The sequence below is a fragment of the Neophocaena asiaeorientalis genome, unplaced genomic scaffold (genome assembly GCF_003031525.2).
Source record: "Neophocaena asiaeorientalis asiaeorientalis breed wild unplaced genomic scaffold, Neophocaena_asiaeorientalis_V1.1 scaffold521, whole genome shotgun sequence".
Taxonomy (NCBI): domain Eukaryota; kingdom Metazoa; phylum Chordata; class Mammalia; order Artiodactyla; family Phocoenidae; genus Neophocaena; species Neophocaena asiaeorientalis.
This window is the reverse complement of record NW_020174712.1, coordinates 74272-100841: the sequence shown is the minus strand read 5'-3', so window position 1 is coordinate 100841 and position 26570 is coordinate 74272. Positions and strand designations below refer to the sequence as shown.

The following is a 26570-nucleotide window of genomic DNA, read 5'->3' as shown; positions in this document are numbered from 1 at the left end:
GCCCCGCCCCCCAAAGCCACAAACAAGGCTGGAGGGTCGACTTCCAAACACGAGGAGTTGCTAACTTACCCGAAAATAGCGGGAACTTTCCAGGTAATTCAGATAATTTCAGGTAATTCCAGACGCCCATAAAGCGAGTTTATCCGGCCACCACTTCCTGCCTGCAAGTCACCCCAGGAGCCACCCCCCCCCACGCCCCATTCTGCTTCCGGCCGCAGTGCCTCTCCCCAGAAGATCCCCCGCTCTGCCCAGGCCACCCTCCCTACCAGCCTCGCCGGACCCGCCCCCAGCTGCGCATCGCGTGCCGGCCGGGCGCACCTGCCGCCTCTTGGTACCCAGCGCCTAGCACAGCGCCTGGCACATAGCGAGCTCTCGGTCAGTGTCGGTGGGCGAGTGTGGGCAAGCGTGCGAATGCAGGGGTTCCGCTTTCCTCCTGGTGGCATGTCACAGCACGATGCGAGCTTGTCACCTCGCGGTGGCCAAGGGAAGTGAGCTGGAAGCCAAAGAAGATGTCGTCCAAGAAACTCGAGTGTCAGGATAATTGGGAGACAGATGGGTGTGGGGCGCCAGCTCGAGGGCACAGGGGGGAAGAGGGATGAAGTGAAGACCGAGCCAATGGAAGGACCACCCCTAGGTGCCTAGAAAGCTCTAGAAGACTGCTCGAGGGCGTCAGGGTGGGCGGGGCACAATGTAGAGGTGACGCTGAGGGCGAAGAAGGGGGCTGGCTTGGGGCCACGTGTGGATCTGCTGAGTCTGCGTCCCAGCCCCGCCCCGAGCTGCCCTCATCCTCACGGGAGCCCCACGGGCCGGCTGGAGCCACATCCCCGTCAGGGACGGGGAGCCCGAGGCTGGGGGTGAGTGACTTGCCTACAGGTCGACAGCCACAGGGGGAGGATGGGACCCCAGCCCGCAGTCTCCTGCCGCACACAGAAGGGGAAGAAATGAGGGTCCTGCGGTGACACGCCCCCGGGAGCCTGCTGTGGTTCTCACCCCATGACCCCTCGTGGAGGGCGGCAACGCCCCCGGCCCCATCACGCTGTCCTCAGCTTGCAGGGCAGGGTGGCTGGTGTTCTGCGAGCCCGTCCAGCGCTGGGGGGACGGGTTCCCGCCTGGCCTGCCAGAACCAGGACCTGACGGGTTCCCAGAACTACAGCTGTCGGGGAAACTTAGACAGTGCAGAGTCTGTTCATTGTACAGACACTGTCCTTCCCACCGAGCAGAGTGCGCCCTCCTGCCTGCACCTTCCCTGGAGCCCGGGCCCAGGATGAGCACTGATGTGTAGGGTCCTCAGGGGCTCAGCTCAGGGCTCCTCTCGTGACATCCTGCCCCAGGCCCTGCAGGTGTGCACTACACCTGGGTCCCTCCTGGTGACATATGCCGGCCAGCACACCTGTCTTCTCACCTGGAGCCCACACCTGGCCCTACCTCACTTTTCCTCACGATGGTGGTGACATTTAGCTATTTTCTTTGTGCTCACTTTTGTTTTTATCTGTGGTTTGTCTGTTATTGCAGTTTCTACTTGTATGTGTGTGTGTGTGCGCGTGTGAAACTCTGTAGAACACGTTTACTGTTCCCAGACCCTGTGATGTGGTTTAATGTCAGGGATCCTTCAATCCCGTCTGCCTCAGTCACCCCATCTCTAAAATGGGAGCGATTCCCACTCTGCGGTGTCACCAGCTGGTTACTGGGTTTAAACGTCCTCTCTGTGGTGATGCTGATTTACCTTGACCCAGGACGCCCTCGGAGTCCCAGCCGTTTCACGTTTCCAGCAAGCCTTCCCTCCCCCCACCCCCACCTTCCTAACTGCTCCTGCGGGGGCTGCAAGCATCTCACAGAGCAGGGCTGGCAAATCATATTTAACTGTTGGACTTGTAATAAGTCCCTGAGGGAACTGCGGGGACTTTGTATGGGAAGCAATGTACCCACTTTGCTATGTGTGAAGTTTTGAAGGCAGAGCCTAAAATAAGCTCAGTTTAGAGCAAAAACTTGAGATTGGAGCTCCAGCAAATATCCTGGTGACAGCTTGCTTCTCTCTGGTGCTTCCAACTACGGGCGATCAGCCTTCACCTCCCGAAAACGCGGGCCACGCGCACACGTGCACAGTCACACGTGTGCGCTCACGTGTACATGCGTGCGCTGCACACATGCGTACAGGCGTGTACAGGCACACACGTGTGCACTCACACACACACCGGCCACACCAAACTCCTTGCTCCCTAACTGGCCTGTGCGGGACCGCCCTTCCCACTGCTCCTCCTGGCCCGAGGCTCAGCATCCGTCCCTCCACTGAGGCCCGGGGAGAGTGAGGCGGGGGCTTCCGGATCCCGGCGCCCACCACTCACTGCAGTGATGGGGTGGTCCTTTCCCCTTTCATCAGTGAGCACCTCCAGTACAGCGTTTGCTTCACAGAGAGTTCGCTTAAAATACAGGGATTTTGCTGATTTCATCTTTCTTCTCAATGCCTGGAACACCGTGGATCTTGTAAAAAAAAAATGAATGTACGCATATATTTCTCCAAACCTTTACAATCCTTTCACCCTCCTAGGCAGAATTTTCTCTCGGGAAAAGATCCCTTTGATTTCCTTTCCACCATGCAAAACAGTAATTCATTTTCTGTGTCCCAAATTTACTTTTTTTCCCCATCTACATAGAGCTGTCCCAGGATTTCTGAAATGATACATATTTAGCTCATTCTGGCCTTGTACCACTGGATCATATCCGCCTTCACCTTTACCTTCTGAAAAGTAGAGCTGTCTTCATGTTTTTCTGACAAAGGCTTCACATGACGAACACTGTAAAATCTAAAAAAGTCATTAAATATAAACTCCTTGAATTTAACACTTTATCGTTAATATAGCTGATGATCTTAAAAGCGGGCGTGGGAGGGCAGAGCATTGGATGTGCTGTGGAGAAACTGAGCTGAATCTGGCTCCACCCAAAGAGTCTTACGTCAATCAGGCCAGGTGCCCAGCGCTTCCCTCGCTTTTGAGAGTAGGAAGAAAAGACTCCACTGAATTTAAGAGATTTACCCAAGTGCCACACGGCCGGCAAGCGGCAGGATTTGACTGCCTGCAAAGCTGCTTTTCCTCATTCACTGTAAAAATAAGAGAATTATAAGAGAAAACGTACACACTGGAGAAAGGAAGAAAAAAGCATTTTGTGATACGTTGGTTGTATTTTTTCGTCACTTTATGGCATGTTTATGTACCTGTGAAGATGTGTATGTTCTATGTGTGCACACACGTCTTGTGACCTGACCGCTCACGCCACCTGCTAGTCTACGTTCCTTAGTGGACATTGTATCGTGAGCATCTTTCGTGGTGTCATTCTTAAGCCATCATTTTCATAGCTGCACAGCTATTCTGTGTCATGAGAAATGAAAACGTACCATATGTTACTATTATCCTACTTTCCTAGCCTCCTATTGTCCCCACGTGTCACCTTATAATTTGTTAGAAGTCGAGGTGACTTCTTTAGACCAGAATCCTAAGACTGGAAAAAGTAAGGCAAATACTTGGAACATTTTTATGATGAAAAGCTAATGCTCTTTCCATTACAAATACCTCTCTAAAACTATACGAATGAAGCAATTTCACCCATATTATGTATCTATCAAATTCGACAATACCTACCACAATTGTAAAATGGGATACCTTTGCCTCAGCCACCACATGGGCTGGGAGTATAGTCACCAAAGTCCATGCACGTGCAGACATGTATTTATAGCGGTGTCATTGACAATGTCAGAAAACTAGTAATAACCAAATTATCCCTCCACTGAAGACTGATTAAATAAATCAGGTTATAGCCATAGAGTGGAATAGCAGTTAAAGCACAAGGCAGCTCCTTTTGCACTGACATGGGGTAACATTTTTAATATATTAACTTTTATTGCAATCTTTTTGTGTAAAACAATAACAGTCTCCCCACCCAGCAAGGTAACATTTATGTGAGCCATGACCCACTTGAAACTCAAAAGACCTGGTGATAAATAGCAAGGTTAGGAATTTTATTCAAGCACGTTTCCCCCTGCAGTCAACCTATTTCCTGTTCCAGCCGCCAAAATATGCAACACAAATGAGAGATGACTTCTGTGCATGTTTTCAGAGTTACACCAATAAACAGTGGGGAGCCCCCGGCTGCTGTCCCCAGCTCCGCAGCCCACCGGGAGCTGCAGGGTCTCCATGTGGCCATGTTGATTCTGGCCACAGCGGATCAGTGCAGAGCATGGCTCTGCCCCCGACAAGCTGCGCACCCCTGGGCAAGTTACTCACCTTCTCTGATTCCTCAGTGTTCGATGTGGCTGGAAACGACACAGGGTATCACGTGCACCAGGTGTAGTAACACTTGTCTGCTCTTAGCATGGTACCCGGTGCGGGGTCAGCGGAAAACCAATGCCATCTCGCTCTTAGTACCACGACTTCTACTCACCACAAAATGAGTCAGCCCCCAGTGACAAAGGCTTAGCCGAGGGGCCTCCCAAGTTACAGGCACGATTGTTAAGTACACCTTTTTTCTCATAACTCACAGGAGAGCGTTCTGATTATTCGTTTCATGGTTTGTATCTTACCTTTGCAGCGATCATTAATATTTTTAAGAAAAGATGTGTTTGACAGTTTAGTTATGACATTTGTGGATTGGGGTCAAAAGTCCTTTTGAGACAATAGGCAATATTCTTTGTGAAAAGGAAAAGGGACAGTGTAGTAGCTGGGATAATATTTGACTAAACTAACCTTTGGTTTTGCAGACTTTTCATACTGAGAGTTTGCGGGGCAGGTGGGGGGTTGTTTGTTTGTTTGTTTGTTTGTTTAGAAAACCTGCGCTACTAGAATTCTCTCGTGAGTTAACTTGACACCAGTGGTGATCATAAATGCTTCTTTGGGTTTGGGGAGACTTTTTGGCAAGCGCAGCCGCCATAAGGATTGTGTGTAGAATGTACGATTTCTGTTCTGTTCTGACATCGCCCTGCTCTGGGCACATCGTTAGCAAAAAGAGAGACAGCTCTGTGTAGGCGCAGATGGAGAGGTTGCCTCGGGGCTCCTGGTAAATGCCTAAATTCCTTCCGTGTGTTCTTGTATGTGGATGCAGCCATCAGCACAGTCCAATTAAATCGCGTGTGTGTTTTGTTAGCTCTCTCTGGTTCATGCTGTACCTGTAGGGTGTGATAAGAGCTTTTAAGCCCTCTCACAATGCAATCTAACCGAGCCTATTTTTTGCCGGAGCGAAACAAAGCCATTTCATTTGCATACATTTAAAAGACTGAGGTGCCGTGTTGAGTTCAAGTGGTGACACAGAATTTGACGAAATACAGTAGCAACTTACACCACTATGAGTGCATTTCCCTCTCTCTGTCATTTTCCTGGGTCAAGTGCATCTCTGCATTAATTAAACAGATACATAATTAATTACCACAAATGAATACACACACACAAATAGTCCCTGACCCAGGTCCCTTGTCTCGGTTCTAAAATAAGGCGTTCTGTGTTGAATTAGGTGGAAACAGCTACCGACTCTGACACGGAGAGCCGTGGCCTGCGGGAGTACCAGTCTGTTGGCGTGCAGGTGGAGAACGAGAAACGGTAACCAGCCCCCCAAATACCCGCCATCTCCCAAGCGGGGCTCTTGGTTTGTAACCTGACTGCAAGTGTCTAGACGACACTGACCATCAATAATTCAGGCCATTTGACCATCAATAATTCAGGCCAGGAAACAGGGTCATATCTTTATACTTTTCAACGTATATCATTCTAAGTGTGAATTAACGTCCTCCTATGCCTTGTTTCTGCAAGCGGCAGGGGACCCGCTTCTTCTAAAGTAATTTACCACCTACGAAAGCAGGGGGGCTGGCAGCTCTGAATGTTACAGTCCTTTATCCAAAGGGAAAAAACAGGCTGAGGGTGAAACAAACACAGGTTTTCTCACCTTATCATGTTAAAAGTAAAAGGAAAGACAGAGAGGGAGGGAGATTGAAAGAAGTTTAAGACCTTAGCTGTGCTGGGATTGTGACACTTCAAAGGAACCCCTCAAACTGTCAAACACAGACAAGTCCATTACAGGAGTGTTGTTTTTATAACAAAAACAGGATGACTATTTTATTTTATATTTAAAATAGCATATCTTGTAAATTTCATAAGCACAAATTTTGATGGGCACATTACATCGTGAAGCCCCGGTGATTCGCTCACAGTGGAGGGCTTTAGGACCAACCTGCAAAGATTTTGATTGCCAAGGAATTCAGAACACAAACTGATGGCTTCCCCAGGACGCCAAGCTCTCAGAACCCGCACGTCGTCGTCTGTACCTGGGGACCTGGGCTGGCTGTCTCCATCCCCCGCGGTGGCTTGTTCTCAGCTCCTTTGCCTCCAGGGCAGGAGATGGTGGCAGGTCCATTAACCAGCTGTACTCACAGCTGTGTGCCATCTGGGGGGCCAGTTGCTGCGGAGCCAAAACACGTAGCATGGGCAAAGTTTGGATGTGCAGACACACATGCACACGTGCGCACGTGCGCGCACACACACACACACACACACAGTTCTCACCAGCAAAATCTGCACTCCTGTTATAAGCTCACTTCTGCCAGTCATTTCAGTAACTGGCTGTGTGGAATGACTGACATTTAAATACATACGATGAAAATGTTTTTTAAACACCTGCCGAGGTCAGAATTTGGATTCATCGTTTTGCATAAAAGACAAAATCGGGATGATATTACATTATTCAGATAGGAGGAGAAACTCATGTCCTAAGCTGTGATAGGAATAGCCACCAAAACTCAGTAGGACACAGATGTTATTACTTAAAAGAATTGTAGACATAAAAGAAGCAGCAGGGCTTCGTTTTACGTGTATGCCACAAACAGAAGACAGTAAACTTGTAGCGTCTTTCTGAAAGGCAAGTGACCACCCCAAGATCGTGGCTTCACGGGATACATCAAGCCTCCTTGTGTCGTGCAATAAACTTAAGTCTTAAGTGGGCATTATTTAGACATTGAAACTTAGGTAGAAGGTAGAGGTTCATTGTTTGCAAAGCCAAATGGTGTTCTGCCATAGATGAAGCACCAAAGTGCTTGTAATAGAGATGAAAACACTCGTCTTCCCTGCGAGGTGCCGGCTTGTGGCCCAGGCGCACTCCTGATGAGTGCATCTAGGTTTTGCTACACGAGGCCACCTCGCAAAGGCCCCATTTGTCCCCCTTGCCTCCCTTGCAGGTGCGGACGCTTTAAGCGTTCCAACAGCGTGACGGCCGCGGTGCAGGCGGACCTGGAGCTGGAGGGCTTCCCAGGACATGTCGCCACGGAGGACAAGGGCCTACAGTTCGGGTCCTCCTTCCAGAGGCACTCGGAGCCCAGCACCCCGACCCAGTACGGGGCGGTGCGGACCGTCCGGACCCAGGGGCTCTTCAGCTACCGAGAGGACTATCGGACCCCCGTGGACACTGCCGACCTGCCCCCTCCCGACCCCTGGCTGGAGCCGTCCATGGACACGGTGGATGGCGGCCGCGTGTCTCCGTGCCACAGGGACGGCGCTTGGTTTCTGAAGCTGCTGCACAGCGAGACGAAGAGGATGGAAGGCTGGTGCAAAGAGATGGAGAGGGAAGCGGAGGAGAACGACCTCGCGGAGGAAAGTAAGGGCCCAGGTCTCCTCTGAGGCTTGTAGACACTCTTGATGTTGCCGTAACACAAATGGCAGAATCCCCAGGCAGAGTCCCTGGGTCCCTGAGTAAATTTAAATGAGTGGGCTTCCTACTGCCTCCCCCCAATTCTCAGACACAGTAAACGAGCAGAAAAGCAATCGCTAGAGTATTAAGGGGCATCCTTTTGTTTTGTTTTGTTTGTTGGATAACAGGATGGCTTGTGCTCACAGGGATGCAGTTTATCTCGTGTTCCACGTGCCGGTTCTCCTGAATTCTGGCAAAGACTTGATATGGAGCAGTTCAGCTGTTTTCTAGAATCATGACTGTCCCGTGTTTAGAAGAAATTGCATTGGCTTTATGCCAAAGAAATGTTGGCTGCGGTAGACGACTAACCAGCCAGCTGGTGATGGCGGCTCCCGGTTCCCCATCCCCGGGCGGGTGGGGATCTAAGTTCCCCGACCTCGTGTGGGCAGCGCAGATCTGCTCCCAACCCTTTATGCCAGGTGGGTCTCCGGCTCTTGCGCAGAAAGGCACCAGCCTCCCCTTTCCCTGAAGAAACTTATTGTCAGGATTGTCCGGAAGCAGCATCCTTTATGAATTGCTGTGTTGATTTCGAAACAGATACCTCCTGACTTTTGTTTACAGACCAAGAATACCACAAGAATGATTGCAACGTACATACAACTAACAAATTTTGTCTTTACCAAATACAGTTTCACAGAGGCGTTTCTGAATGTCTTACCTCGACAAAGCATGCTCTTTTAAAATTTTTCTTTTTCCATGAAGTCCTTTGTACAATTGCTAGATCACTATAAATCCTGAAGTTCAAAAGCACACCTGATGTCCTTGGAAATGTCGCCCTGACATTGCATGTCCAGAACTCTGCTGTAGGAGAATATGTCAATAATCCTGGCAGTGGAGGCATAAGGATGAAAGTATCAGGACGGTAACTTATAGACACAGTGGCCCCTGGCCACTGAGGAGTCCAAGAAAATGGTTGGTGTTTTGATCCTGAGTTGTTAAAATGTACATTGTTAACTTAGGAAGAAAGGGGGAGAGTGCCATGCCTTCAGATCCCCAATTCTCTTCTCCCACATCCCTCTGTCAGTCATCACACCCCACACCTCCTTCACCGGAGTGGGTACTAGACGCTGAGGGTTTTGGAGGATGTATAGCCTGTGCCCCGGCCATGCGGCATCGCTGCATGTAGCTGCCAAAGTCACACCGCCCCCATGCGTTTGTCCACACGTGTCACCTGCCGAGGGCACAGCCGACGGTGACTGCGCTCAATCCGATGTTTAAAAATCCCTCATTTCCCGCAGCCTTTCTTCACTTGTCAGTATGTGCTTCAACGGGGCGAAACCGTTTGAATTGTATCAGGGATTTATACCCTTTACCCAGAGTTGACCCGGGATTTGAAGGAGGCTGTCAGCTCCCGCTCTGTATACACCCCCGCGTTCAGCCCGGGCTTGGTGAGCGGTCCTCGGGGCTTGTAAGACGTGAGCCTGAGGTTGATGAGTGGGGATGTGTTTCCTACACCCTGTGGTTCCTCCATGAAATGCCTTTGAAGGGGAGGAGATGGGGGGACAGTTCAGCAAGAGGTAGCCCTTGTCAGGGCTTACCCCACAGTATGTCTGTAGCATTTTATTCTAGAATCATGTGGATTTACACCATTTAGGACACATCCACAAGATTCCGGTCTCCCTCTGTGCGTGGAAGAGACGGAGGCCTTTAGTCCTTGCTGTGTTTGTAAGACAACACAGAGCAAAACCTGCCGTGTCATGGTTTTCCATATTTAGTGTGTACCATTAATTCAGTTTTGATTTTATCAAGGATTATAGTTTTTTTTAAAGATATGTTTTTTAAAAGAAATCCCGAAGCCGTCATGTACTGAACGCAGTGCCAAGGGCTACGCTAAGGGCATCACTTACATCTTCAAGGGCTCAGCATATCATGATACCTAGAAAATACTGTCACCTTTATGGAAGTAAAGAAACAGGTTCAGAGAGGTTAAAATCTTGCACCACATTCCACAGAGTAGAGCAGTGGAATCCAGGCTCAAAGTCAGAGCTGTCTTTTGTCAAAAGCTGTGCTTTCCCACCACGCTGCCCGACATTCTTCAATCCAGATGTTCCATTCCTGGGAACTTGTCCTTTGTATCCTAACACTGTCTTCTTCTGCTCTTTTAGAAAATGTGGAGCCCCTATCCCTGGCCATTTACTTCATTCTGATTCTCTGAATCTGTGACACCCATTTGTGGTCCAGAGAGAATCCCTGAGCCTTAAAATACATACTTGGGTTTTGCCTCAGCCCTTGGAAATTAAGAGGTGAAATTAAAAGGCTTCAGCGCTGAAGCATTGTCCTAAGTTACGATTTTCTTGCCACTGGGGCGTTCAAGAAAATTCTGGGAGTAATGCCGTAAGTGTACTGTGTCTAAAATACGATTTGATGATCTGCAGTGACCCACATCAACAATAACAGTCCATCACTTAGGATGTTCTGTTGTCTTATTACTGGACATCCGGAGAACACATTTTTCCTTCAACAAGGCAGAGAGGGAAGGGAGTTTCTGCCGTCCCTCAATTGTATTTCCATACACAAGTTTTTTTCCTCTTTGGCACCTTTGGGACCTTCTTCTGGACTCTCTGTATCTTGGAAACACCCAGCAGATATTTGCTGAACCCATACTATGAGTCGTTCGATAGACTGCAGGTGGATACGAAAAGGAGTGTATAGCACGGAAGCTGCAGTGACCTAAGAAGGGGTGAAGTAAGACCAGGGCAGAGCTGCTCATGGCGAGTGAGAAATATAAAGTGTAGAAAGGGCAGTGCAGATCCAGTGCTTTTAAAAGACTCTCCCAGGAGCCTGAGAGATGCTGCCAGCAGGGAAAGTCCGAGAAGGCTTCCTGGTGACAGTGGCATCTGGGCTGGACCTTACAGGGAGGTGGGTTTGGTCAAGCAGGTGGGGGTGGGGGGATGGTGATGAGAGAGCAGGATCAGGGGCACAAGCAGAGGCAGAGAACTGGCTGGGAGACCCTCCAGGAAGACCTTCCCTTAGACGTGGACTCTGCACCTGACCGAGGGGAAGGCTGAGCCACTACCTTTCGAGTCCCTGGGCTCTGTCGTCCTCCACTGCCTTGGGGACATGCTGCTCAAAGGCGGGGACGGCTCTGCGTTTTCCCAGAGCTCTTACCGCCCGGCCCTGCTGTCGTTTGACATCTTAGGCTCCTGGAAGGCTCACACTTGGTACATCGATTATCCACCAGCAGTGCCTGGCAGAAGCCCTGTGCAGCTGAGGGTCAGAGAGAGGAAGGCGGCGGGAAGAGGTGCAGCCTTCACACCCGGGGCGGGGGGGTCACAGCCCTGCTCACACCTTCTTAAAGCGTAGCATCTAAACCCCACGCATCCTGCAGTCGCCCTCGGCCGGGCTGGGGAAGACCCCGTTCCTCAGGCACCAGCTCAATAATCATGACTCTGCGTGGGTTTTCCTGCCACCGTTTAATAACCACGTGTGACTGCATTTCTATGAGGCTCAGAGGCAAAGAACAGAGAACAGATCTGCTGGATCCTTTTTATGATTTTCTTAATTTCTTCTCTTATTTGCCTGGCTTTCTTTTTTTGTGGCCAAGGATGACAGAACAGTTGTTTTGAACCTGAACTGTATGCTTTGCCCGTTAAACTAGCGCCGTGCCAGTCACATTTAGCTGTTGCCCTAGTCATGTTTGAAGGTCGGATCACCTGCAAGTCCAGTCCTCATTTTAAGAACAGATACAGGGTTATTGGTTACGGCCCTTTCAAAAAGCGAAGCTTAAATTAAATGGCTGTTGAACCAAAACCCTGAGCTTGGAATATTGAAATTTCCATTACATGAGATAACTTTTCTCCCGAGCTGTAATTTTATAATCACAGCTCACTGAATCGATTGAACGAATTTAGATTCATTCAGCCCTCTGTGGTTAATAAAAACGTCGTGAGCCCAGTTAAATACTGGTTTAAGTTAAGTCATGTTAAAGCAGGCTTCCTATTGTTAATACATAAATATTATATATATTTATAATATATTTATATTATATAAATATATATTTATAATATATTCATATATATTTATAATATATTTTATATATTATAAATATAATAAATATATATTTATTTAGATATATATTTATTTATATTTATATAGATATATATTTATAATATATTTATATTATATATATATTTATATTTTCTGGAGGGATTGTAAACCATCACTAGACTAGTGTTTTGGGATTTTTGTGTTAATTATGTTAAACCAAACGGGTAAGTGGCATAAAAACAATAGTATGTTTTCTGAGATAAAAGAAATGGTTCCACAACCACAAAGATCTTACTCAGCAGGTCTGTAGAAATATGAATGGTATAAGGAACTCAACAATGGGGTCTCTCGAGAGGTGTTGGGACGTTCTCTCGCCCCCAAAACAGCTCTGCCCCAAAGCTAATAATCTGAACATCACCAAGTCCGATGCATGGACCCACAGACTCACAGAGCTGGGGCCTTTGATGATTTCCTTCCTCATCTAAGGGACCCCGGCTTCACTAGTCACGTTAACGCCGGCGTCGGGGTTCGGTGTCCAGCATGGGTCCCCCAGTCCTTCCGTGCGGAGGGGCGATGCTCCCTGGATGGCGGCGGTGGCAGGGGGCGTGGCTCGGTCGCTGTGCCCAGGGAAGAGCAGACAACAAGTAGAGTGACCCTGAGGATTCGTGGGCCACGTGGCAATGCAGGGGACGAGGAGATCATGGGCCACAGAGAATCTGCCCCTGGGTCTGCAGTTTGCCCAGGAGTCCGCATCGGCAAAGACAGCACCTTGAAGACCAGAGCTAATGACGGTGCTCCTGAGCAGCACGGCTGCTACAGCCTCTGAGACCTGACCAGTCCTCCAGGGAACGTGCAGCCACTGCTTCCAGACCCCTGCCGGGACACACAAGCCTGGTTGTGTCCCGCCTCTTGCTAAGGATGTGGTAAGTGCCCGACGGAGATGTCCCCACGCAGCCCAGCCACCCAGTGGCCGCAGGCAAACTGGAGCATAAAAAGAAACGTGTGCTCAAGAAACACGAAATGAAACGAAAATGATAAAGCCAGAGGTCCGGAAGCGAGGGGGTTTGTGGAAGCAGCCGTGCCCCCCAGCCTGCTCTACGAAATGAGTCAGGCAGGAATCCCAAGAGATCCCGGAGTAATACATCTTCAAATGATCATTTCAAACAGTCTGCCGATTTTAGAAAAACCCACCTCGAATTTTGAAAGAAAAGAATAGTGTAAATGTTGTCCTGGCATTTCACAGCAAATTTAGATAGAATTGAAAATTGTGGAACACGCGTGAAAAATAAATTAAAGGAGCAAAGTCAGTTCATCAAATTTCTTTGTACATCAAAGGCCAGGGTTGTCTCAGGTTCTTTGTAGGTTTGCATTCTGATGAGCATACGTCCTAATCTGTAGCTCTTGAAAGAAAGTGTCTAAACTGTGACAAAACGAGGGAAGGATAGTGGAAAAGAATAAATTGAATTTTCGCCCCAAATTCCTTGCAATTATAGGAAGCTCTTTACATTATAGGTATCAGATAGAATCATCCCCATTCACTGAGCAGCAAATTCTCCTGCCATTTGCAATCAGGTCATCAGCTACACTCTCACAGCCATTATCTCTCTCTAGCAATCAATTTATACCCTTTATAATAAGTCTCCTCTGCATTAAGTCAACACCCACATATCACCCACCTATCCATGTTGTGCTAAAGATGATAAACTGAAGTACTTTATATTAACACTTCCGTGGAAGTGCATTTAAAGAAGAATATGAAGATTGGGGATTAAAACCTCAAAATGGGTAAAACTGACTTTTTACATTGGGATTGACATATATACACTAATATGTATAAAATGGATAGCTAATAAGAACCTGCTGTATAAAAAAATAAATAAAATTAAATTTTAAAAAAAAGAAACTGAGGCTTAGAGAAATTAACAATAAATAAATAAATACCATTTCAGGAAGCATAGAGTCAGTGAAAAGACGTGCACTTATCCATGAGTCGCTTCTATATATTCCTGCAGTGACAGGTTGGTTAAAACAAGTCTCTTGAAAGGTTTTCGTCAGTCATGCAAGTTACAGGGGTTTACAAGTGAAAATTCAACTTTTCAAAAACAAAACTAACTCTTCCACTCAGCAGCAGCGGGACCAGAGCTGCAGAAACATATTCAGTTTGGGGAAACAAAGTAGGAAGTATTTTCGGCCCTTCCAGGAGGTGCTCCAACCCCACTGCCCTCCTGCAAGGCTGAAGGCAAAGCAGACAGAGGAGGTGGGCGGGATGGGGGGGTCTGGGGGAGTAAGCCCCTCCCGCAGTGGATTGGTAGGAGACACGAGGGCCCAGGTGTCAAGATGCTGACAAGACAACATTTTTTTTTTAAGTCTGAAAGGTTGCCAGAGTGTTATCCAGCTAACTCACTTGTATTAAAAGTTACATTTTTAATTCTTCTTCATATTTTAGGAGCAAGCTAGAATTGGATGATATTAGGGAACTATTCATTTCTTAGGAGCGGTCATGGCGCTGTGGTCGTACAGGATGATGGCGGATGGGGCTCTGGCCACAGCTTATCCAAGTGGGTCAGGAAAATAAACGCGCTCCGAGATTGGTGATTCTAAGGGTTGGGGTGGAGTTGCTTGTGATACTTTCTTTCAAGTTTTCTGCGTGTGAAGTTTGCCATAATAAAACTTTGGAGAGCAACAATCTGGACAAGTAAGAAAACACAGGCAAACTAAGAAGTGTGGCAGTCCATGAACTTCCCCAGGAGAGCATCATGTTACGAACACATTGTCTGTGGGGCCACGTCCTCACCCTGTAAAGATGAAGGCTGTGCTATCCCTTCTGTTGTGTGGCTGATTCTGTTACATTAGGATGTGTCCTCAGCACCCCTCACAGCAATGGGTTTATTTCTGGGACATCAGTTCCAACATGTGACACTTGGTTACGTGGTATCGAGGCCCTTCCCAACGGTGTCTGTGACTCCGTTCCCTTCGAGGGAGGCCGAGGAACAGGGTCTCAGCAGCTGTGTGGCCAGGCTCAGAAATCAGTCTTTGATGCCACTTTCTAACGCACGTTAAACGTCTCAAGTCATTTTATTGAAGGCTGCCTATCAAAATTACTAATGTTTGGGAAATTGGGGAGAAAGGTAACAAAATTGAGTTTACTTCTCTGGACTCAGGCTCCACCTCTGTGGAAATGCCAGGTCTCAGGCGCCACCCCAGACCCCCTGAGTCAGAATCTGCCTGTAACCAGACCCCCAGGTGACTCACGTGCTGATAGGGTTGGCTTTTGTGGGCTCTTCTCCAGATAAAACCTCAAGGACGTAAGCATTCTGTCCAGAGTAAGTACTTAACTAGCCTGTTAGTGGTGATGGCTGTGTCTGCTTCACGACGGACGAACCTCCAGGCTAAAACCCCCTTTTTCCTGAAGGCTTGCCCGCAGGGCACTGGAGACAAGCTTGCCCTGCTCTCCTGAAAGCCTGAGGGAATGGCCAGCCTAGCAAACTGGCTCGACTTTGAGTTTCAGGGGGTCCGTGTGGCTGGTTGTTATCTGTGTTCTGCACAGAGTCTCGAGGGGGACCCAGAACAGAAGATGCTTCTGGCCATCAGAGGAAGATGCTGTGTAAGCTCAGTGAAATAGCTGGGAACTGTTGCTTATAGACAAAACATCAGAGATAAGTGGGCCTGGGTATAGTCGCCAGAAACGTTCTCCTACAGATTGCTACGTGCTTTTGAGGATCATGGGAGCTGGGATCCACCAAAGCTATTATTTCCAAAATAATGACGACGTTTACACAGGCTAAGGAAGGACTGGGGCAGAAAGATGGGAAGTATGGAGGCCCCTGGAGGTAGCAGGTGTGGGGTTTTCCCAGAAATTTCATGCCCAAAGTCTTTTATCTGCCCAGTGAAAATCCCAGAGTTGTCACAGCTATCGGGTAATTGGTTAAATCCTTTCCACTGACAAAACTATATTATTTACATTTTTTAAGTGCTATTTGATTAAAGTCTTACAACTTAGAAATCGCTTCTGGATTAAACTGACACTTCCTACCCCCTGAAAGCTGAGCTGGCCCACAGGGTGCCCCAAAGCGGGATGTTCTCACTACCACCGAACGTGGCACTTCCACGGGTCAGCGGATGGTGATGTGAGCAGGTCGGGGGAACTGGTCACCCTGCTGACCCCCGAAGGGCTTGGTGGTGTTAGCAGTACCTTTCTAAGCTAAATTTCCCCCAACACTGAAGTATCCTAGTAGCTGGCATTTGGTTGTCTTTTTTTTTAACATCTTTATTGGAGTATAATTGCTTTACAATGGTGTGTTAGTTCCTGCTTTATAACAAAGTGAATCAGCTATACGTATGCATATGTCCCCATATCTCCTCCCTCTTGCATCTCCCTCCTACCCTCCCTATCCCACCCCTCTAGGTGGTCACAAAGCACTGAGCTGATCTCCCTGTGCTATGCAGCTGCTTCCCACTAGCCATCTATTTTACACTTGGTAGTGTATATATGTCCATGCCACTCTCTCACTTCGTCCCAGCTTACCCTTCCCCCTCCCCGTGTCCTCAAGTCCATTCTCTAGTAGGTCTGTGTCTTTATTCCCGTCTTGCCCCTAGGTTCTTCGTGACCTTTTTTTTTTTCTTAGATTCCATATATATGTGTCAGCACACGGTATTTGTCTTTCTCTTTCTGACTTGCTTCTCTCTGTAGGACAGGTCATCTTTGAATTTCCTTCCTGCTCAGGAATGGAGCAGACAGAAAGACAGTTCAGCCCGTGGCCATAATAACTCAGCAGTTTCACCTCCAGTAACAGAGATGATAGAATAATAGCTTTTGCTCTTTGGGTCATATTCCCTTTGTGTGATGCTTTTGCTCTTGTTTTTTAATTGACCTTGTTTTTTTCTTAACAGTTCTCGGGAAAATCAGGAGCGCTGTTGGCAGTGCCCAGCTTCTGATGTCGCAGAAATTCCAACAGTTTTACTGGCTTTGCCAACAGAACATGGTAAGTGGATCCTCAGGTAACCTCGGCCCCTTGTAACCAAGCTGAACGTCCGTTCTTTCTGTGCTCACCGCGTTCCCGCCTGTTAAAAGATCCCTGCACATGTGCAGCCTGGTGAATGAATAGGGGGACACTCCCAGCTTTGGGGGTGATTTAAAAGTGCAGCCAAAGCAGAGAGGCCATGGGGGTATGGGCAGGGGTGGGAAGGAGACAGGTGTTTCCCCAGCCGTGAGGGGTGTGCTCCGCCACCTGGCTGTCCCCCAGGGGACCCCAGGATGGAGGGGAAGCGTAAATCACTGTCACGGTGGATGTCACAGTGAGGACGGTGCTAGGAGGTGGCTTGAATAGAAACACGTAAACAACCACAATGCAAGAGATTAGGAAGAGATTTTAGAAGTAATTTGTGCTTTATATGTTACAGTCAGGAGTGAACAGAAATACCATGGACTAAATTAGGTAATACGGTTGGCATTAAACTTGGTTCTGATCTTCCTGAAAAGATCAAGGGGACACTCTTACCTATATGTATGCTTATATGTATACTATACTATGTATAAATAAATATAAATATATATTGTTACACACGCACTTTTCCTTATCTGACTAAAGAAAGTATTCACTTGATATTATTTGGAGAAATAACTAAACAGTAATCACGCTACTTTACAGGTTCTTTTATTTATAATCCATACACTGACTTCTTTCAGACCAAACATTTTCATTAAAACACAAGTCTCTGCAAGGTCTCCCATAGCAATGGTTCAAGGTGATTTGATTTTGTTTTGTTTGGCTTTTAAATGTACAAGGAGGCGTGTGGATTTACAGAACGTTCTTCCACATCAAAGGCAGCAGAGCACGTCAGAGTTGCCAATTTATCCCTTTTAATCAGGATCATTAAAAAGTATGTTTTCTCTAATATTTTCCAATTAATCCCATTCCAGTTCATCATGAAATTTAAAGAGTTACCGCCTGGTTGCCTATGACGTGCAGTTATAATCGACATTTGAAAGGGGAAACAGGCAGGTTTAGAGTCCCTGAAAGAAGCATACAGCTGTGGAAACATTCGGTTATTACGTTTACTGGGCATGTTCTAGCGTCCTCCGTCGTGTGTATTTAATGGATCATCTTTAAGGAATTGATGTAGGCCGTTGGAGAGCATGGTCCGCATTCCACCGAGTCTGGTGGGGAGGGTCGTCCCCATCTCCAGCACCCTGCACTCAGCAGAGACGCATTGTTCAAGCTTATAAAATCTGCATTTTATAAGCTTAAAAATTATCCACCCTCTTATACATGTCAGGTTGCGTTTTGTGTTAACCTTCAAAAGTCTGGCGTGACTGCTTCCATTTCTTTTGACCTCTGTCTAGGATTAGACCAAAAGAGTCTGGAGCATTTGTTGGAGGAGGTCAGGTTGGGGCCCTAAACAGGCCTGTCAGCAGAAATGCTGAAATGCTGACCGTACAAGCAGGGGCCTTGCTCAGCAAAGCCACGCTGTCCACACTTTGCAACTTTAGGCCAGTGACTAGTTTTCAGTCAAGGAGACACGTCAAGAGCCCACCAGCTGTTTAGGATGGACGACACTGGGCAGGACCCACCCTGGAAGCTGGCGGGTCGATATCGGTACCTCTCGGGCCAGCGGCTCAGCACCCCAGAGCAGGGAGAAATGGAGTCACGCTCAGACCGGCCGGTCTAACGGTGTACTTGAACACGACCCACGGTCTCTTCTCAGCCCTTCTCAGGACACACAGCTCCCAAAGAATGTTCCGGAACATGGCGCCTCAGAGGCCACATCCCACCTGGACCCCACGGCCTGCGGTTAGCAAGGACGGATGGCTCTGTACACGTTGCTGGGGTAGGGGACCGGCCTGGTTCACCACTGACATGAAAAAATGACACAAACAGATCAGGCGTCCGAATGTCCAGTGGACGCGGATGCAGCCACCTCCCGTGCAGAGCCAGACCCTGGCCGTGCCCAGTTCCACCGACACCACGGCCTCTGCTCCCTGGGAGCCCGGAGGACAAAGGTTTCGCCAGTCCAGCGGGGAGGGTAGGTGACCACAGAGTCCACTCTCGGGCGACATGAGCCTCAGCACAGCCGTGGGGCAGGACCAGGGCCCGAAGTCCCACTTGGGGAGCCGTTCCATCCCTCGGACACGTTCAGGCCCCATCACGCCTGCACCTGCGGGAGAGGACGTTGTACTTGTGTCACCTTCCGGAAGAGCAGCTGAGGACCCGCCTTTGGGGGGAGGAGTCCCCCCAGCCCCGACTGTCCAGAGAGCCCCGTGCACCCCCATCACCTGCAGAGCACGGCCCAGAGGCAAGACCTTCGCTCTGCTTTTCTTCACAAGCAGTGGCTGAGCTCAGACGGGCAAGTACATGACAACCCAGGTGACTGGAGGAACCTCCTGCCCCAGCCCCTGCCCCTGAGCCTGCACCTGACCTTGCACCTGAACCTGCACCTGCCCCTGAACCTTCCCCTGACCCTGACCCTGCACCTGACCCTGAACCTGACCCTGCACCTGACACTGCACCTGCCCATTGGGCTCCTCGATCCACACGCCCAGTTCGCCTCCTGGTGGCTCAATGGAGAACGAGCTTCAAACTGCAGACAATGGCCCTGGCTTGCAACTTTCACTCCAGACGGAGAAGGAGAAAACGAGGGCGTTTTGTGCAAGTCGCTTGGACAGTGGTTCTTACCGTCTGCCCTCAGGTCAGCACAGCTGCCATCTGGCTGCATCAGCAGAACAGGCGGGGCTCAAAGAGTGACCTAGTGGATGTGGATGTGGAACCAGGACTGAATGTCTGTGTCCCCAAACATTCACATGACGAGGTCATGAGGGTGGGGCCCCCATGCTGGGATCAGTGCCCTCATTACAGAGACCCCAGGGAGCCCCCAGCCCTTCCTCCACGTGAGGACACGAGAGAAGACGCCGTCTGTGAACCAGGAAGGGCGTCCTCACCCAACACAGGATCTGCCGGCATCTTGACCTTGGACGTCCAGCCTCCAGCACTGGGAGAAGTAGACTGTGCTGTTCATAAGCCCCCAGTCTGTGGTTTTCTTGTTCTCTCAGCCCAGATGGACTAAGACAAAGGTTAAAGGAAGTTTAAACCCAACCAAATAGAAGTTCCTGATGTGCTTCATGGGAAGGACTTATGAACAAGCCGGAAATGGCACATTTTAAGCAAATTCAGATAAATGTTTACCTATCAGAAATTTCTCTATCTGTTTAACCTGAGATAGCCCCGCACTGAATCGAGGGAACCACACCAGAAAAATCCACACACCGAGGGTGGCAAACTCAGGTGCCTGCAGGCAGGTCACGCGGCCCGGGGAACCTGAGGCCGTGGTCACCAGCCATCGCTGGGCGCCGGGGGCGTGGCCAGGCCACTGGCTCTCTGCTCCTGTGGAGTCACCCAGCTTTAAGTAGAGACTACTCATTGAAACTACACATACATCAGGTGCCATGTGCAGAAGCAAACCCACCTCGGGGCCACGTGCGCCCTTGGCTGCCTGTGTGCCGCTCCGTGACATCACCTGCACGACAGTTCTGACCCTTCAGGAGATCAACGTGCCTGCCCTCCCTCCACATGGGAGCGACGAAATATACATGGTACATTTGTAGGGCATCCCTGACCTTCAGAAGCAGGGCTGAGACCGCTCAGGGAACAAACAGAAACGGCCGTGGCTCCAGGCCCATCTCCCCAGCGCCTATGACCACCAGCAGCACTGCAGACCCTCCCCGGGCACCAGCTTCCCAGTAACCCCACAGGCGACCAGAACCCTGGGGCCTGAATAAACTGTCAAGCGGCTGGAGCCTTAACACGTGCCACCATCCCCAGGTTCCAAGAAAGCGTTTTCAAAATGAAACAGTGAAGGCCTGTAACTACACGTGTATTCTTCAGTAGACTTTATTTTTCTTCTTCTCATTTCCTCCAGTTGCGTTGTGATAGAATTAACATACAGCACTGAATAAATGTAAGGGGGACCACATCATGATGTGACTTACATACATCATGAAATAATTATCGCTGTAAGCTTAGCGAACATCCATCATCTCCTATGGGTACAAAGGTAAAGAAATAGAAAAAATATTTTTTTCCTCGCAGTGAGAACTTTTAGGATTTACTGTCTTAACAGCTTACCTGTATAACACACAGCAGCGTTGGTGGTATTTATCGTGTTGGGTATCGCATCCCTAGCACCTGTTTATCCTGTAACTGGAAGTTGGTACCTTCTGACTCCCTTCTGCCACTCCCCACCCCATCTCCAGTAACCACAAGTCTCATCTCTTTTTCTAAGAGTTTGTTTCTTTGTTTGTTTTTGAAACACAACTGACCTACGACACTGTTAGTTCCTGTTAACACAACATAGCGATTTGATGTTTCAAGCTGATCACCACAGTAAATCTAGTTACGATACGTCACCACACAGAGGTATTACATAATTGTTGACTGTATCCCCCACACTGTACATTTCATTTATTTTGCAACTGGAAGCTCATAGCCCTTAATCTCCCTCACCTATTTCTCTCTTCCCCCCACCCCCTTCCCTCTGCAACCAGCCGTTTCTTCTCTGTATCTATGACTCTATTTCACTCATTTTGGTTTTTGTTCACTCATTTTAATTTTTAGATTCCACATATCAGTTAAATCATACAGTATCTTTCTTTTTCTATCTGACTTATATGTTGTTTCAAATGGTAAGATTTCGTTCTTTTTTATAGCTGAGTAGTATTCCATTGTGTGTGTGTGTGTATATATATATATATGTAATCTCCTTTATCCATTCATCTGTTGATGGACATTTAGGTTGTTTCCACATCTTGGCTATTGTATTGATAAATAATGCCGCTATGGACGTTGGGGTGCATATATCTTTTAGAATTAGTGTTCTTGTTTTCTTCACATAATACCCAGACGTGGAACTGCTGGATTGTGTGCTAGTTCTATTTTTAATTTTTTGAGGAAACTCCATACTGTTTTCCATCACAGCTGCACAAATTTACATTCCCACCAGCGGTGCACGAGGGCTTCCTTTTCTCCACGTTCTCACTAACCTTGTTATCTCTTGTCTTTTCGTTGGTAGCCATTCTGACAGGTGTGAGGTGACATCTCATTGTGGTTTCAGTTTGCATTTCCCTGATGACTAGTGACGTTGAGCATCTTTTCATGCACCTGTTGGCCATCTGTATGTCTTCCTTGGAAGACAGATCCTCTGCCCATTTTCTTAATCAGGTTAATAGACTTTATTTTTTAGAGCAGTTTTAGGTTCACAACAGAATTGAGTGAAAATACAGAGAAAAATCCCATACACCCCCTGCCCGCACACACCACAGCTTCCCCACCATCAGCATCCCCACCAGGTGGTCCTTTATTATAACTGATGGACCTCCAGTGACACGCCACCACCCAGGCTCCGTGGTTCCCATCAGAGCTCACTCTCGGTGTTGGACATTCTACGAGTTTGGACAAAGTTATCATGACACCCATCCACCATTACAGCATCCCACAGAGCAGGTTCACTGCCCTAAAAATCCTCTGTGCTCCACCTGGTCACCCCTCCTCCCCCCAACCCCCATGGCCACTGGTCTTTTACTGTCTCCATAGTTTTGCCTTTTCCAGCAGGTCCTAGAGTTGGAACCATACAGAATGTAGCCTCTTCAGACTTTTTAACTGTCAGCAAATACTTAAGGGAACTGTTCCTGAATCCTCGTGGGCCCTCGGGAATATCTGCACCCGATTCTGAACTCGTGGGGCTTCTCTCTAACCCGCTTCCTTGGGAAGAGCAGCCCCGCCCCCGCCCTCCGAGTTCTCAGCAGCTCTAACCTGCGCCTATGTGTTGGCAGGACCCCAGCGCCATGCCCAGGCCCACCTCGCAGGACCTGGCCGGGTACTGGGACATGCTGCAGCTGTCCGTCCAGGACGTCAGCATGAAGTTTGACGAGCTGCACCAGCTGAAGCTCAGTGACTGGAAGGAGTTGGCGTCCCCGGAGAGGAAGGTAACCCCCCACCTGCCGCTGCCACCTCCCGGCGTCCAGGCCGCGTGCTCCAAATGCCACGTTATTATGTGTGTCTCGGTCTTTGATTAACAGTGCGGGATCCGATTTTCAGGGATAAACCCATGTGTACGTGATCGGGGTGGAGCTAAAGTCGTCAGCATGTGTAATGAGACCCTTTCTTGCTGACAATTCCCGGAAGACACCAACAAAACTCACGCTGTCTGCCGCGGTCTGGTTTCCGGTAGGGTCAGTCCCCTGCGTTATCGCCATCAAACCTCTGCTTGGATTGTACGGAGGCTGCTTCCCACCGGGGAAGTTTCAGTTCAGTTACAATGCCTCCTGTGGAGATAAACTTTCCAGTCGCACATCTGCAGTTGAAGACAGGGAACACTTGAAACTTCCCTGAACAATTTGAAGAGGTAGACTTCCTGGCCCTGAAATAGGCTGAAAATGTCCATTAAGTTTGAAGCTATGGTTTCACCTCTTCCCTCTAGAGATCATCTTTACTGGGGCTGATAGATAAGTGTGAATTAGCTATAAAGACATTGACTTCCTAACACATTTTAGAGAAGTTCTACGTTATCATAATCTGATGTTTCTGGACAGACATTATCAATTAAAATGATAAAGAAAATTAATCCAACATACTTGGGACAGTGGTGTTTAATCTGTCGTTCAGGGTGTATATCTAGATAGTTAGAATGAAAGCAGCAGCAGCAGCCGCCATTTTCCCAGAAACGTGCTGCCCACCATCGTTGTGGGGCTCCAGGCTGGAGGCCATCGCTCCACCGCAGATAACGGGGCTGAGGGGCCCGCCAACCATCAGGTTGTACATAAGCAAGTCCAGGAAATCTATGGTTTGGTTTTGAAGTGAAGGAAATCATAAGTAATGATTCCAAATGAAAAAGTTCTTCAAAGAAATCACTAAAAATACAACTTATCAAACTAGTCTGATGATATGCAAAAATCCTCCCTATTTTTCATTCTTCGGTAATTGACAGCTAATATAATCCCTTCCACCTCAACTGCACACAGAGAGTAGTCCTCAAAATGAACACGGTTCCTGCTGAGGGTACAGCACCCCGTCCAGAAGGCGAGCAGCCCTTGAACGCGGCCGAGGCTCCGTGTCCTGCACCCGGGACACAAGTCCTGACCCTCTGCCTCATAGATCTGCTCGGCCACCTGCCCCCCACCCCCGCTTCCACTGCAGGGAATCTGTGAGCCTCTTGAAAACGGAGACTCACAAGAATGGTTGATTTCTTACAGTCCCATATTTCAGAGGCTGCGAAAGGAGAGGAGAGAGAGAGATAATCACAGTCAAGCACTTAAGGCAGGGGTTAAATTTTGAAATAGCTGCAAGTCTTCACAAATTAATTACCCCTGATTGTACCCCTGCCGAAAAGCCGGGAGGGACGTTGCTTCTGGTCCAAGTCATTTTAAAATAAGTCATGGGAACAAAGTGTCAGACACCAAAACCATCTTCCTGCCAAAAACAACAGCACACAACATCAAGATTCTGCCATGTGTTCACCTGAACCTGTGCTAATGGCCAAGCCCGGGCCCATCTAGTGCCCTTCGGATTCTTTTGGAGGCTGAAGGGAAAGAGAGGAGTGGGTGCCCCCCTCAACAGCTATCTTCTCAGAAAAGGCAGCATCCGGGCCCCGTATGTAACATCCCCTTTCCTGACAAGGATACTGGTTGCAGAGTTCCCGCCCTCCATCCACTGGGAAGGTCCAGCCTTGTTAGCGAGGGGCCACAGCAAATAGAGAACACAGTGTGGGACACAGGCCTTCCACCAGGACCCTTGCAAGCATTGTGTGTTCCTTTGCGGCAGAATTGTGCCATTTCTCTTTCTGGAAGAGGCATACACGTATCTTGGGGTGACTTGTTTGAGAACACGAGCTAAGGGTCAGAAATAGTTGTTTGCATCCTTTTACCAAGGAAGCGAAACATCATATCTAGTTCATGTCAAAGGGCTTAAGGCCCATAGTAGAGCATCTGGACATCGGTTCCCTGGGACACCCTGTGAGAAGGTTTCCGTGTCCTTGGACCTTGGAGTCTGTTGAAAAGACTGTCGCATAGGACAGGGCTGTCGGGCGGCATCTTCCGAGACCCCTGGGAAACTCAAGAACGTGAGCGAGCCTGTGAGCACTTGTCAAGTGTTCGCCCAGCAACAGGGTCAAAATAACTCTAAGACTAGGGCGGCGTCCCACGCACACATGCAGGATGGATGTCCTCGTGTGTAAACACTCCCCCGCCCCGGGGATCTGAGGGCAGGCACAGCAGGTCCACCCCGGGCAGGGTCACGCGGCATCGGGTGGGCGCGGGGCTGTGAGCTGGGGGGACGGCCGGGCTCCTCTGACTGCCCCAATTTTGACTTGTGATGCTTTTCAGGAAGAAAGAAAGGTCCCCCCTCCAATACCAAAGAAGCCCCCCAAAGGGAAACTTCCCATCACCAGAGAGAAGTCTCTGGACCTGCCGGACAGACAGCGCCAGGAGGCCCGGAGGCGTCTGGCGGCCGCCAAGAGGGCAGCGTCCTTCCGCCAGAGCTCGGCCAGCGAGCGGGCCGACAGCATCGAGATCTACATCCCCGAGGCCCAGACCCGGCTCTAGGGCTCCGGGCCCGCCCCTCCCTCCCCTTCTTCCCATCACCCGTGCCGTGCATCACATCCCTGGTCACTCCTGTGTCACTCCTCCAGCGAGCTCGCCCCGGCTGTTGTGTTTGTGCCATAAACACCCTGGAACACCCTGACGTCCACGGTTCGCGAGCTCACGGCCACGACGACTTCTCCCCGGATGGCCTGGCTTCCCGTCAGCAGGGATGGAGAGGCATGGGGACACCTGACATACCCACTCTGTTCTCAGAGGGGTACGAGGAACACCTCTCGAGATGGAACCCAGTTCACACTTTGTTATTTATATTTTTATAAATTGTGTGATATTAGAGGCAAGAATAACAAAAAAAACTATGAATGGGTGCATCTCACCACTCACTCGAGGCATTAGACACCCAAGAGGAAGGTGCTACAGCTTGAGTGCAGGAAAGAAAGACCCCACCCGTGGCCTGGGGTCACCGTGCCCTGAACCCAGCTGACCCCTCACGTGGTTCTCTGTGCCAAGTCTATGGTGATGAGAAGTCATCTCTCCAGCCACCAATCTCCCCGCCGTGTGCTTCTCCAGAAACCTGGGGGGTGAGGAGTCCGCCCCCGCCACAGATATTCAGTGCAGCATCTACACAGTCAGAAAGTCAGCTGAATGTTCATTCACACAGGGAGAGACAGATGGAAACAGAGCAGAGTCTTAAGAAAGGCTGGCACTTCTGTAGCAGGAGTAGAAAAGAGCAAAGAGTTGTCCTCACTCAGATAAAAGAGTCATTTATTTTTTATTCCTTTGTAACTTAAAATGTCACACATGGTTCTGTCTTTAAGTTTCACCCTTTATGCACCATGTGATTTTTTTCTTTATAGATGTATATATATTCTCAAATGCTCTGTCAGTTGACTTTCCAGGGTATCCTTAAAAAACAGAACAAAACAAAACGTTTGCTTGTTTAAAATGACAGTCGTGATGTTGTAAAAAGTTTAAGAAACATGAATGTGAGTGGTAAGTATCTCTCAGTTTAAATGGTAAAGAAGAAACGTAGTTTACATTTGTATTTTTCCAGAATTCGTTTGTCCTATGCAGTATGGCTAAAGTCAAGAATACATTTCTTGCCTGTTTTAGACAAAAAGAACAAGGGCACATGGTGATTTCCACCTGTGGACTTCAGCAAAAGTCCTTCGTTTTCGTGGTTCTGATTGGCACCAGAGAAAAATAGGAAGGTCTCTAACAGAAGGTTTCCCGTTCGTCTCATGAAATTTAGATGCCGTGACCGTTGTTCCAATCCGACGGT

At 48.8% G+C, this 26570-nt stretch overlaps 1 protein-coding gene across 1 annotated transcript in view; it reads left to right on the top strand.

Moving 5' to 3' along the window:
* Positions 1 to 25291, top strand: part of DLGAP2 (DLG associated protein 2) — a 145295-nt gene extending 120004 nt beyond the window's left edge. Inside the window, exons 8-12 of the mRNA XM_024759964.1 lie at positions 5494 to 5579; positions 7208 to 7623; positions 16594 to 16685; positions 22526 to 22678; positions 25073 to 25291. Of these exons, the coding sequence (XP_024615732.1) occupies positions 5494 to 5579; positions 7208 to 7623; positions 16594 to 16685; positions 22526 to 22678; positions 25073 to 25291 (966 nt within the window). The remainder of the gene's footprint in view (positions 1 to 5493; positions 5580 to 7207; positions 7624 to 16593; positions 16686 to 22525; positions 22679 to 25072) is intronic.
* Positions 25292 to 26570: the final 1279 nt, after the last annotated feature.